Here is a 12,725-nt window from a genome sequence, read left to right on the forward strand (position 1 = left end):
GTAAAATTATACAAAATTAATATATAGGAGATCAAAATGTGTAAAATGGGTGGGTGATGCCTTTTGATTTTAATTTTTGTTATCAGAAAACAAAATAATACTGGAATTAGTGAAAATTATTGAAAAAGCCTTTTCCTGTATTATGTTTGAATGTTTAGTGCTGCCCAGTTTTTTTACAAACACTATTTTTTTTTTGATACACCCTGTAAATATTTGTCATCATCATATAGTACGAACTGTCAAAATAAAGAAAATAGAAAAAATTTCTTAGCTGCAGAAAAAAAGCCATTCCCGATTCATCAGCAATTTTCCTGACCCCAAAATTCGGGAAAACCTTTAAAACGTTTTAAAATAAAGTATTATACTTTAAAAATTATCAAAATTGTTAATAACTTTTAGAAAAACAAACACTACAATATCCACAAAGAAAAGCTATATAAAACTTACTTCAACCTATAAAGTGTAGAAAGAAGAAATACAAAAAAATGGTGAGTAATAGGAAGACAATGTTATGGAGTTCAAAAATGCAAATAGAGTTTAGTACAATGAAAATGATAAATAAAAATCACAAATGCATAAATAAAAGGCTAATTATATGGATTTTTATAAGTGCTTAATGGTATTAAAAGTCTTTTGTTTATGAGGGAGGAGTACTACCGGTCTGCTTGAAGAGGCCTTCAAAATAAACGATGAGTCAATTTTTAGTTTTGAGAACAAAAAAAAAATATAAATGATAACAATTTTTATCTTGTTTTTATTTACCTTATAAAGTAATTTTTCTATATTTTTAGTCTGAATTACAAATGGATTGTGCTTTAGATTTAATGCGTCGTTTGCCGCCTCAACAAATCGAAAAGAATTTAAGTGATCTTATTGACTTGGCACCCGATCTATGTGAAGATTTACTCTCCTCCGTAGATCAACCATTGAAAATTGCCAAAGATAAGGAACATGGCAAGGATTATTTATTGTGTGACTATAATCGTGATGGTGATTCATATAGATCTCCCTGGTCTAATACCTATTATCCCCCCTTAGAAGATGGTCAAATGCCCTCGGAACGTTTGCGTAAATTGGAAATTGAAGCCAACTATGCCTTCGATCAATATCGCGAAATGTACTATGAGGGTGGTGTGTCTTCAGTCTATCTATGGGATTTAGATCATGGATTTGCTGCTGTTATACTTATTAAAAAAGCGGGCGATGGCAGTAAAAAAATTCGTGGCTGTTGGGATTCTATACATGTTGTGGAAGTCCAAGAAAAACCTACCGGTCGTACAGCACACTATAAACTTACATCCACCGCTATGTTATGGTTGCAAACGAACAAACAAGGTTCTGGCACAATGAACTTGGGTGGCTCTTTAACCCGGCAAACTGAACAGGATGCCAATGTTAGTGAGTCTTCACCACACATTGCTAACATTGGACGAATGGTCGAGGAAATGGAAAATAAAATACGCAACACATTAAACGAAATCTATTTTGGTAAGACCAAAGATATCGTTAATGGTTTGCGTAGCACCCAACCTTTGGCCGATCAACGACAACAAGTAGCCATGAAACAAGATTTAGCTGCGGCTATTTTAAGACGCAATGTTAAACCTGATTCTAACTGAAATTAAAAAGGCTCATAGAGCCACCCACACACAGCAATTTAGATGATGATAATGGTTGGGAACGGCGAGACGAGAAGTTGTACAAGAAGAAAACAAAGTTTATGCATGTTGAAAGTAAGCGAAAGTATTAAATTATTCAACATGACTGGGCATTAAGATGTTATAAAAAATCACCTTTTTATATGTATTTTATTTGTTTAGGAAATCAATCAATTACATGAACAAAAAACACAAAAACAAAATTATATAGGCCTAGTTATTTAAAACATAAATAGTATAGACGTAATATTTAAATAATAAAACAAAAACAAAGTAAAAAAACAAAAAACACTTTAAACTTCAAGTTGTAAAGTTTAATGAGAGAGAAAATAAAAAGTACATACATGTTAATTGAATTGAGACAAAAAACAAAACATTCAATTGCAATTTATAATTTTTTACTGCAGTTTTGTGATCAAGTGGAAAACTATATTGAAACTACTAAAGCAAACTAAAACATGGACATAGGTGAGTAAAGTATTATAATTATTAACTTAATTTATTGTCATAAAACTCTTTCAAATACACAATACCATTAATTTCTTCGTAATATTACATAAAATATTTCAAAAATATTTAAAGCTGATGCTCCCGCAAATAGTCCAATAACGCCTCCAACTGAAACTAAAACAAATTAATAGTGTTAACATAAAATTGTAAACATTCCATACAATAAGTCTAAAGATTAAAATATTTACCTACTAAATCCAAATATGTTTGTGTAACAACACGATTATAACGTACAGTGGGTAAATTTGTTATACTTACTTCAACATAAAACATATTGGGAATTTCCATGTTTCCAATTTCATTAGAGCTAAAAAAATACAATTTGTTAAACTTTAAAATATTTATAGCAAAAAATGAGTAACAGATTAAAGTAGTTAATGTTTTCTTATGAATATGTTGTTGTAGATGATGTAGTTTAATCTTACCCAACTAATGTAACTTGCTGTTCCAAACAAGACGGATAACATGCATTATTTTTAACCACATATTCCTTTGTTTGAGTAGATATTTGAGCTTTATTAAAAGTATTAGTATAACAAATTAGAAAAAGATTTGAGAAAAAAAAGAATTTACAATTGCTTACCTTCTTCAATACATTTTAAACCCTTAATATCGCAATATTGTGATTTATCTGTTAAAAAAGAACAATTATGAACGAATAGCCGGACATAGCCGACCATATGATACCCTACACCAGTCATTATGTTAAAAATAGGGATTATTAAAAAACAAGTAGGAAATCTATATTCGGCTGTGCCGAATTTTATATACCCTTCACCAAGGTGTATTAAAAACGGCAGTCAGTACCAAAAAGTCCTCTTATACATAACATTTTTTGGGCTCAACAGGCTTAATATCATATTTATAGATTCAATATTATGGAAAATTTAAAAGAGTACCTTTTGAAAAACCAAAAAAGTAACCAAAAGTTCACTTTTTACGGTTCTCACATAATTGCGATTTTAAATACTTTATTTCATGTTTCTAGGTTCAATATTATAGAAAATTCAAAAAGTACCTTTTGCGGAACGAAAAAGTACCAAAAAATCCCAATGATTTCCTCTCGTCTAATACATAATTTCATGTTTCTTCATTATTATAGAAATCTCAAAAAGTACCTTTTGAAAAACTAAAAAGTACCCTTTTATGTGTTCTCTCCAAATTCTGAATCTACATACTTAATTTCATGTTCCTATGTTAAATATTATAGAATATTCAAAAAGTACCTTTTGAAAAACGAAAAAGTACAAAAAAGTTCCCTTTTTTATGGCTTCTAACTTAAGCCAGGCTCCACAAACTTAATTTCATGTTTCTAGCCAATAACAACACACTAGTCACTAGTGCTCTCGCTCTCCTACTCTTGTTCTGCTGCTCTCGGTCTGCCTTGTTTTTATAAACAAGAGTACAATAACAAAATTTACCGTATGATTATGTATTTTGTTTTTTGCAATTTCTGTTTGTGCATGAATAAAAAATCTAAATTTTTTATGAAATTTTCAGAGGTTGTCTCGGATTTTTGCTGATATCTCCGGTATTTATGAGCCGATTTTGCTAATTTTAAATAGCGATCTTCTCGAAAGCATGTCTAACAGAGTTATTAAAGATTCGGATCTTGCCGATATCTGGGGTTTTCTAAAAACTGATCTCAACAGCACACAGACGGACAGAGAGACGATAGACGGACATAACTTAATCAACTCAGCTACCTATAAGGATCTAGAATAAACATACTTTATGGGGTCGGAAAATTATATTATAGAAATTACAAACAGAATAACTACTTATATATACCCTTCTCACGAAGGTGAAGGGTATAATAAAGCATTTGATTTGTTTTTTATCTTTATTCGGGAATATTTTAACTTATTTAAAAAAAGGGATTTTTTAAAAGAGAGCTCATAGGGGAGTTGGGCAAAATATGGCCTATCCTAAAAAAATGTTCCTAGAGGAATTCACGTCTACTTCGAAGTTATTAATGTAGAATTTAAAAGTGTTATTATTATTATTATGAGTGAATCTTAAGCTTCAAGACACACTTCTAAAGGGGAGTTTGTATGGGTCAAATGAGGCCCGATCATTACAAAAACCAGTAGTGTCATTAAAAGTTCTATAAAACTAAGTTTTGCCGACATTAATCTTAATTATGAGCAGAAATGCCCAATTTGGGGGGTACGCTTGTATGAGGACTAGGCGAAATAATAAATCTTGGGCCAAAATTCATTTAATTATCTTGAAAATTGCAACCTGTACCTTGAGCACAAGTTTTACATGGACAACCAGCCACTCAGACGACGGACGGTCATAGCTAAATCGACTCAGAAAACGAGTCGATTCTTAGGGTAAGAACTTCACAAATATTCTAAGTTGTATTACCTTTTGAATAGACCCGTTTTCTATTAATATATCCTCTTTATTTATCTTCTTGTCTTGTTGTAGTGTTCTTTCTTTCTTTGTTTTGAATCTTTATTCCTTGACGGGAATCACAATAGACCTTATGGTCTCTTAGTGGATATACACCGTTTTTAAAGGTGTATAACACTTAACCTAAACCAAAATATTTGAGTTTTTACCTTCATAACGTAATATTGAAAACTTAATTTAACTTGAAATAAATATATAATAAAGACAGATATTTTTAACGACAACGAAAATTTTCTATATTAACCCTTAAACGTAAATATATTGTATGTATTTGTAATTATATAAAATGTCCTAAATATATGTGCTAAATTCTCAATATTATATTCTTTTTATGAGATTCGGTTTCAGCAACTAAAAATACCTCAAGTCAAATTGAATTAAAAAGTTTTTTCAAATGTTTCTTTCGTTGGACTGTGCTTTTGTTTTCCGAATCAGAAATTTCAAATGATAAATCTCATTTGATTTAAAACTAAAATTATAAATCTTAATTTTAATAGCTAATTTACAAACTTTGTTTAAAATTGTGAAATAAACTTACATATTTTGGGTGAAGTATAGTGAGTGCAATTACATTTCTCCAATTCGAATTGTATTCTTAAATAAGACATACAATTTGAGAAACTGCAAAACCAAATAATTAATTAAGAACCGTTTGTACTTTAGGCATTTCTTCCTTTCGTTAATAATAATTAAAAACTTACCTATAATGCCATGGTGATCCAGGATCTCGTTCATCTGGAAATTTACATGATCTCTGTTTTATCGATTCATGTTTAACATCTGGATTATTATCATATTCCTCAACATTGAATCTATATACGGTAGGATCCGAAAACGAATCATATGTAATTGAATTGAAATAAGGCAAATCCTCGGGACTATGTACGTACATCTAATGTTAAATTATATTTTAAATAATTGGTATTAATCAGTTAATCAAATACATATACACATTAGACCAAATCTTTTATTGCTTTATTTGGCAGGATTAGCATAAGTTAATCCTTTTCTGTGAGTCAGTCTAAAACATATACATATAAATTATTATAATTACTTCATATTTCCATAAGAAACCACCTCTTAAATATATTTTCATGCTCTTGTCGGTATGTGATATATCAAATTTTAAAGGTAAATTGTTAACTGATTCACTGAAATTAATAAGTATTTTAGTTAAAATATAATAATCGACTTACAAGCAGCTAACAAATAAAATATTTGAATCAAAACAAAGTATATTTTGGATATTTTAAATTACATTCTGAACACGTTTTATACAAACAGATAAATTCAAATCAAAGCTTTTAAAGGCAAACAAAAACGATTCGAGAAATAAAGACAAGCTATAATTGTATTCTGAAACAAAATCGCTTAGACCTTATTGGATCTTGAGTCATATTTCCGTATCGGGATCCATATCTCGAACTTCGTTTTATAAAGTCGAACAAAAGCAGAGAACATGATTTTCACAAAAGCGTGTCATTAAGAGAATGAGTTTTATTTTTGACATACAAATATCGGATTTTTACCGCTTCTATAGCTGAGATTAGATGTAGTTCAGAGTTGCCAAAAATGATCAACATTCCTCCAATGACAAAGTTTTTCACCCGACTTTAGAGCACATTCTGGTTACTAGTTGTGATGGAAATACTTTATCTTTTCCACACTTTTTTTTGCTGGGTTCATTATAAAATCTACTACCAATTCAATCAATTCAAACAATTTCAGTAAAAACAAGTCAGATTTCTATATTCGGCTGTGCCGAATCTTATATACCCTTCACCAAGTATATTTTAAAAAACAATTTTTATTTATTTTGTATCTCTGCACACATGTCACACATAACATACACACAAACAAATATAAACTGTAGCAGAAAGAAATATTAACCGTTGTACTGTACTACCACAGTCAAACTGTATTACCGCCCTCAATCAAATATGAGCTATATTACCAACATAATTCTGCTTTATCTCCTTGTTGTTTTTATGCTTTTATTTATAATTTGTTGAGGAAATTTTCAGAGGTAGTCTCAGATTTTTACCCATATCACAGTTATTTATGGACCGATTTAGCTGATTTTCAATAGGAAACTTCTCGAAAGCATGTCTGACAGAATTATTGAAGATTTGGATCTCGAAGATATCTGGAGTCTTCAGAAAATTGATTTCAACAGGCAGACAAACGGACATTGCTTAATCGACTCCGCTATCTATAAGGATCCAGAATATATATACTTTATAGGGTTGGAAAATTATATTATAGAAATTACAAACGGAATGACAAACTTATATATACCCTTCTCACGAAGGTGAAGGGTATAAAATAACGTCAATTTAAAATAAATAGATTCCTTTCTCTTCTTTGGAAGTCAATAAACACCACTTCCACAGAAGGTAAAAGTGTTGATCCACTCGCCAGTTACGTGTCGTCGTCATGCAATCGTGAGCAAAATACTACCTTGGCCTCCGTGGCGGACAATGCGTCCGTGTGTACAGCATGCCATTGGCAAAAACACAGGGGAGAAAGAGAATGGTGTACTCGGAAAGAGCTTTAAGCTACCTCAGCCTTTAAATGTTGGTTCCGACTTTGAATCCTCATATGATATTAACAACACCATTATAGCAAATCCCAAAAAGGATGTAGTAGAGCAAATGGTGATACAGATGAGTGATAGCGTAGCTAAACTACCTTTTACTAAGAAATTACTATCTGTAGTACAGGGGAGGAAGTTGAAAAAGATGCTTCAGGGAATCATAGTTAGTCAACCCAAAGACACTCCAAAATCGGACTCTCTCACAAGATCAGAGGCAAAGAGGATCAGGTCTCCAGAAGAGTTGATAACTGAGAATAAACCTAAGAAGAAAAAGAGCTTCCTGTCTTATAATATACAGTCGATGCCAAGTCATACTTCACTCATAGAAAACTGACGTCAGAATCCTGCGAGTAAGGGTGACAATGCCAATCAACCTTGAAGGTACGGGTATCTCAAAAGAATCCCCGACAGGCGAGAAAATAGAGACAAGGCAGTGGAAAAGGTAAAGAGCCGTCATCATATGCCAAAGTTGCTAGAAGAAGACACAGGGACGATCTCTGGCTATGCAATATACGATGCCGGCAATCCGACAGGCAAGATTGCAATAGACCAACAGAGTAAGGTAGAAAATCTGGTGAACAATAATATAGTGCATAGTGGCGATGTTGATGAGCATCTCACCAATGTGTTAGCACCCTAAAGAACTTGTTGAAAAGTATCCCTAGTCTTTCCAATAATAAAGGTAGGGGTTTTACGGAATTTCGGATTTTTTGAGATCCTTTTCGAAAAGATTGCAGTATTTTTTTTTTTAATATGTAAGTTGTACTGAGATCAATATTTTCGATCGGTATAAACTTGATAAATATATTGTTTTCAATATGTCGAATAGTGTGTAACCTGATTTCATACTTTACAAACTACATCTTAATCACATCTAAAAATGTGATAACATACTTTTCACTTTTATAAACCAGATATTTCCTTACAAATAGTAATTGAAATTTTACAGCTATGGTATGGACTAATGCTATTGATCGAATTACAAAGTCTGATCTATTTTCAATATATGATTAAGTTTTGTCTTGCACACTTACTAGTCAATTAAATTATTAGATAAATAACAGTAACCCATCTCCAATTCATGAAATGTAAAAATATCCGTACAATTTTCGTACAACATTCCTCGAAATGAAATATTTGTCATAAAATCCTCACACGATTTGGGTAAAAGCTGAAATGTATAAAATTTGTTTTTGTTTTAATTAGAAAAACTAATAATAATATTATATTTATATTATATAGATAAATCTAGTGGGTCTATAAATCTACCCACTTCAAAATTACCTCTTTTCTCACTCTTAATATATCCACACCACAAGTACTATTCAAACCATCACAATAATCTTCCTTAAAATGTATATGATTCGGATTTGTAAACATATAATCGTGAAGATTTTTAACATAATTTGTTGCCGACACTTTATGTGTTATATTTTCCGTTTTTACAAATTCCATAACACGACTACTGGAACGATTTTTGGTCAAACAAAAACTGACGGCCGGAAATGTATTGTTCCAACGTAGATAGGTTGTCTCAATGCCAATACTTATTGAATCCGAAAAGAAACGTGTTAGAGTCAACAAAAATATCCATATTATATTCCATGCCGAAATGATAATTACAACGCCCCAAAATAATCTAAATTTTGTTGTGGAAAGAACAATTAATAATTTAAATAACTTCTCTTGCAACAAATTATAAAATAATCCACCAGATATGTCTTACCTATAATATATATGTTCTTTATTAAACCATTTCCAACATTTTTGGAAAGATGATCGAAGTTTTCCTTTAATATCCATTTTGTGTCCTTTTCTTTTTGATACAGCACAGAAAATTATAATACATTTTTTATATACCTATATAATTCCAATTAAAATTATAAAAAATTAATAAAAATCAATATTATGGTAATTTATGAATTGTGTAAAAGAATTTTGCACGCAATGGAAAAGAACATCACGAACAGTTCCATTGAATTCGATTTTCAGTCACCCTTGAATTATATATTAGACTAGCTATACCCAGATTCTAACTGTAATAGTTTTCCAGATGTATCATTTGTAACAATTCGCAAATTTTTCAGGATGTTTATGAAGATTTTAATGTAATCGATGAAAATTTTAACAAAATCTTATAGTTTCACAGATAAACGAAATTTTGTATTTAATTCATATAGAAAGGTGCAAAGACCCTATTGAAAGTCCGAAGTTCTTGCAAAATTTGAAGAATCTTGTTTTATAGTTTCCCAGATAAACGAAATTTTGTATTTAATACATATGGGAGGGGTAAAGCCCCCCCCCCCCTTTGATAGTCCGCCGATGTTCTTGGTGCAAAATTCCAAGAATTTAGTTTAATTAGTTTCCCAGATAAACGAATTATTGTATTTTACTAATATGGGATGTGCCGTTTTCCTAAAATGTTAATATGGATGTTAAACTTAATCGTGTAAATTTTTAAGATTCTAACTGTAATAGTTTCCAAGATTAACGAATTTTTGTATTTCATTTATATGGGAGGTGCCACGCCCCCTAATATTAATTCGCCCACTTTTTGTCCTAAATAATCATATTGATCATATATTATCTCAAATATACGGATTTAATATTTTCTTAATATGGGCTTGGCATCTCGCCAACTTGAAATTTCAAAACAAAAAGTAGCCTGCTGTCCCCTCCAGATATAGAGGAACACAGAGTGAAAATTTCAAGAAAATCTGTTCAGTTGTTTATAATATTGATCATTAATGCGAGGATTCTGGGGGATACAATTTTCTCTATTGATTTAAATTGTTCAAAAACAATGTTATACCGTTAATTTTTTTATACCCTTCACCTTCGTGTGAATGGTATAAAAAGTTCTCTTTGAATCAAGGTGGAATAAACAAGTAGGAAAGTATAGTCGGGCATGGTCGACTATATATTGAGTATATTTTTAAAATTTTTATTTTTCATAAAGAAACTTTTATGTTGAATTTTACATAAATTCCAAAGTATTTTAGCAATTTATAGATAAAAACAAAATTTTCTAAATGAGGCTTTATATAGGAGTATATGTCAAACATGGCCGCTCCTCGGTAAATTTGTGAAAAGGATATATTTTTAAATAACAATTAGTTTTGTTAAGTTTCATTGCGATACAAATGGTTACAAGTCAATTTCAGACGTTTAAGGCATTTTTTGAAGGGGGGTTTGTATGGGGGCTCGGGTCAAATAAGGGCCGATCATTACGAAAATCTATATAAAACTTATTTGTGCCAATTTTTAGAGAGATAATAGAATATTTGATGTAATTATAAAAAGCCCAAGTCGGGAGGTATATATAGGTGTTATGTGTTGGGTGTATAAAATTCGGTACAGTCGCATTATTTATTTTTTAATTCATGGGATGTTTCTGGTTTATAATTTACTAGCAATTAATGTTACCTATCTTGCTTCGTAAGGTGTTGTGTGTTGTTGTAAATTTTATTAGTAATCTTCTGGCACTGGTGGTAGTACAACAATACTGCTAAATAAAAGAATATAATATAATCGTGTATATATCGTGAATCACGATAATACTCACCATAAGAAATGCCTATTGTAGCAGCCACACCAAGATTACACGTACATACAGGTATGACACACATTTTAATCGGAATAGTTTTAGTTTCGTACTATTATTCCGATCGATTTTGTTTAAGCGTCTTCAAACTCCGAATTAAGTTTTATTTAAAAATCATTGTATTTAAAAGTTCTTGTTATTGAAACTTTAATTGCATGTATGTACAATTTTCAATTCCACTTTAAAACTAAAATTGATTTTATTTCTTTTTCTGAAGATGCAAAAATTCAATACATCAACAACATGTAGTCTGTCATCGACTCGAACATCGTATCCAGTTGACGACATTGTTAACAACTTCGGATAACACTAAATCAGCTTCTGACCATTACTTCAAAGCCAATGTCAGTTTTCGATAGAAAATCGTGGACTACAGAAAATGCAATCGGGGCGCAACAATTCGGCCAAAAATGCAAGATTGGGGAGTCCACGAAACTTTATAGAATTGACCATGCGGCTATACTCAAATACAATAGATTTAAGACTTTTGAAAATTTCTCCAGGACTGTGAAAGCCGACATAAGAGTGCAAGATTGTATTAAACTTTTGAAAAAGCAGAATTTCCTTAAAGGAAACTGTTTATTCAATATTGTACAATAGCACAGATGCGGCTAACCTCTAATAGTAGTAGTGGCTTAGATATTAGTAAAGTTAATGATTTTGACAATAAATTTAAGATTCGACTTAGGAGAATAGATTGCATTGACAACCTGATTGATTGGATCGTTGAATGATCGATCTATTTATCTTTGTGAGTCCACTTTTATTTTATCACTATACGACAGTTCATTTTGGTCCTGTAAAGGAACTCCTTTCCACAGCTGCTGTCTTTTATCCAAGATCGGTGTACACAAATCTATTGAAGCTCAAAGGATTGATAAGGCAGTGATTTTTACAGATAGTTAAAGATGCTTTTTGGCGTTCTGGAGGATTAGAAGATCTGTTTGATGCTGCAAAAAGTTCAGTTGGTGGTAGAGAAATAGTGCAGGTGAAATGGACCCGGGAAGAAGTGATAAGGTTAGAATTTGGAAATTATGGTAAAGAAAGTATATTGATTTGAGCAGAGACAGTACTGCTGAATATTTTCGGACCTAAAACCCAAACCTAGTTTTCGGACAAATCTCTGAAACATAAATTGATACAAATTAAACAGTATAACAGGGTCATTATGGGTCACTATATTCGCTTTACAAACTCTGCTTTATTGAAGATAAGTTGCGTTATAGGGATGATAATTTACTCATCAGTAAACAGACTTTTCCTTGCTAGAGCGCCACAAAAAGATTATATAATGTTAGTTGGATTCCTCGGTAGGATCGATTGGAAATCGTAAAATTTAATTATTGGTAGCTTTGTATCCCAGTGATCCTAGTGAATCTTCACCATCCTTTGTAAAAGCATAGTGACAAAGGATTATACCAAGACCAAGTTTCGAGTTCTCATTAAAGTTGATTGACTCGATTAGGACGTTCAGTCAACACTTGTTGTCGAGCGGCTAGAGCAATAGGTTGGAATAAGAAAGACGATTGGAAATCGTAAAATTTAATTATTGGTAGCTTTGTATCCCAGTGATCCTAGTGAATCTTCACCATCCTTTGTAAAAGCATAGTGACAAAGGATTATACCAAGACCAAGTTTCGAGTTCTCATTAAAGTTGATTGACTCGATTAGGACGTTCAGTCAACACTTGTTGTCGAGCGGCTAGAGTAATAGGTTGGAATAAGAAAGAAAAATGATATTTGCTTAGGATTGATTCCGAAATGAAGGCAGATGAAAAATTGAGAAGAAAAATTGGTCAACGATCGAGTGGAATTTTAATAATTTTATTTTTTATTAATAAATCGAAAATATACGAATAAGGATTATTTTTCTTACTTTTTTATGTAGAAAAAAGACTTAATAATTTTTTTCAGAAATTTTGAATAAACTTCCCAAG

General features: G+C 31.3%; 2 protein-coding genes across 2 annotated transcripts; one reads left to right on the forward strand and one right to left on the reverse strand.

Moving 5' to 3' along the window:
* Positions 1-238: 238 nt before the first annotated feature.
* Positions 239-2,032, forward strand: LOC111680790 (F-actin-capping protein subunit beta). The gene is made up of 2 exons (XM_023442495.2): positions 239-488; positions 792-2,032. The coding sequence occupies exons 1-2, from the start codon at positions 486-488 to the stop codon at positions 1,617-1,619; spliced, it is 831 nt and encodes a 276-aa protein (XP_023298263.1). The 5' UTR covers positions 239-485; the 3' UTR covers positions 1,620-2,032.
* A 104-nt stretch (positions 2,033-2,136) lies between these two features.
* Positions 2,137-8,988, reverse strand: LOC111680786. The gene is made up of 11 exons (XM_046949068.1): positions 8,912-8,988; positions 8,470-8,824; positions 8,220-8,356; positions 5,644-5,740; positions 5,291-5,481; positions 5,128-5,210; positions 4,739-4,770; positions 2,752-2,899; positions 2,594-2,681; positions 2,357-2,475; positions 2,137-2,282 (listed from the first exon to the last, which is right to left on the reverse strand). The coding sequence occupies exons 1-11, from the start codon at positions 8,986-8,988 to the stop codon at positions 2,194-2,196; spliced, it is 1,416 nt and encodes a 471-aa protein (XP_046805024.1). The 3' UTR covers positions 2,137-2,193.
* Between the last annotated feature and the right edge of the window lie 3,737 nt (positions 8,989-12,725).

The sequence above is a fragment of the Lucilia cuprina genome, chromosome 2 (assembly GCF_022045245.1).
Source record: "Lucilia cuprina isolate Lc7/37 chromosome 2, ASM2204524v1, whole genome shotgun sequence".
Lineage (NCBI taxonomy): Eukaryota > Metazoa > Arthropoda > Insecta > Diptera > Calliphoridae > Lucilia > Lucilia cuprina.

Coding starts and splice junctions, on each gene's coding strand:
- LOC111680786 (XM_046949068.1), bottom strand. CDS start 8,988: ATGGATATTAAAGGAAAACTTCGATCATCTTTCCAAAAATGTTGGAAA. Junction 8,825..8,911: donor AAAGAACATATATATTATAG/GTAAGACATATC, acceptor AACAAAATTTAG/ATTATTTTGGGGCGTTGTAA. Junction 2,900..4,738: donor TTCAATATTACGTTATGAAG/GTAAAAACTCAA, acceptor AGATTTCCTACT/TGTTTTTTAATAATCCCTAT.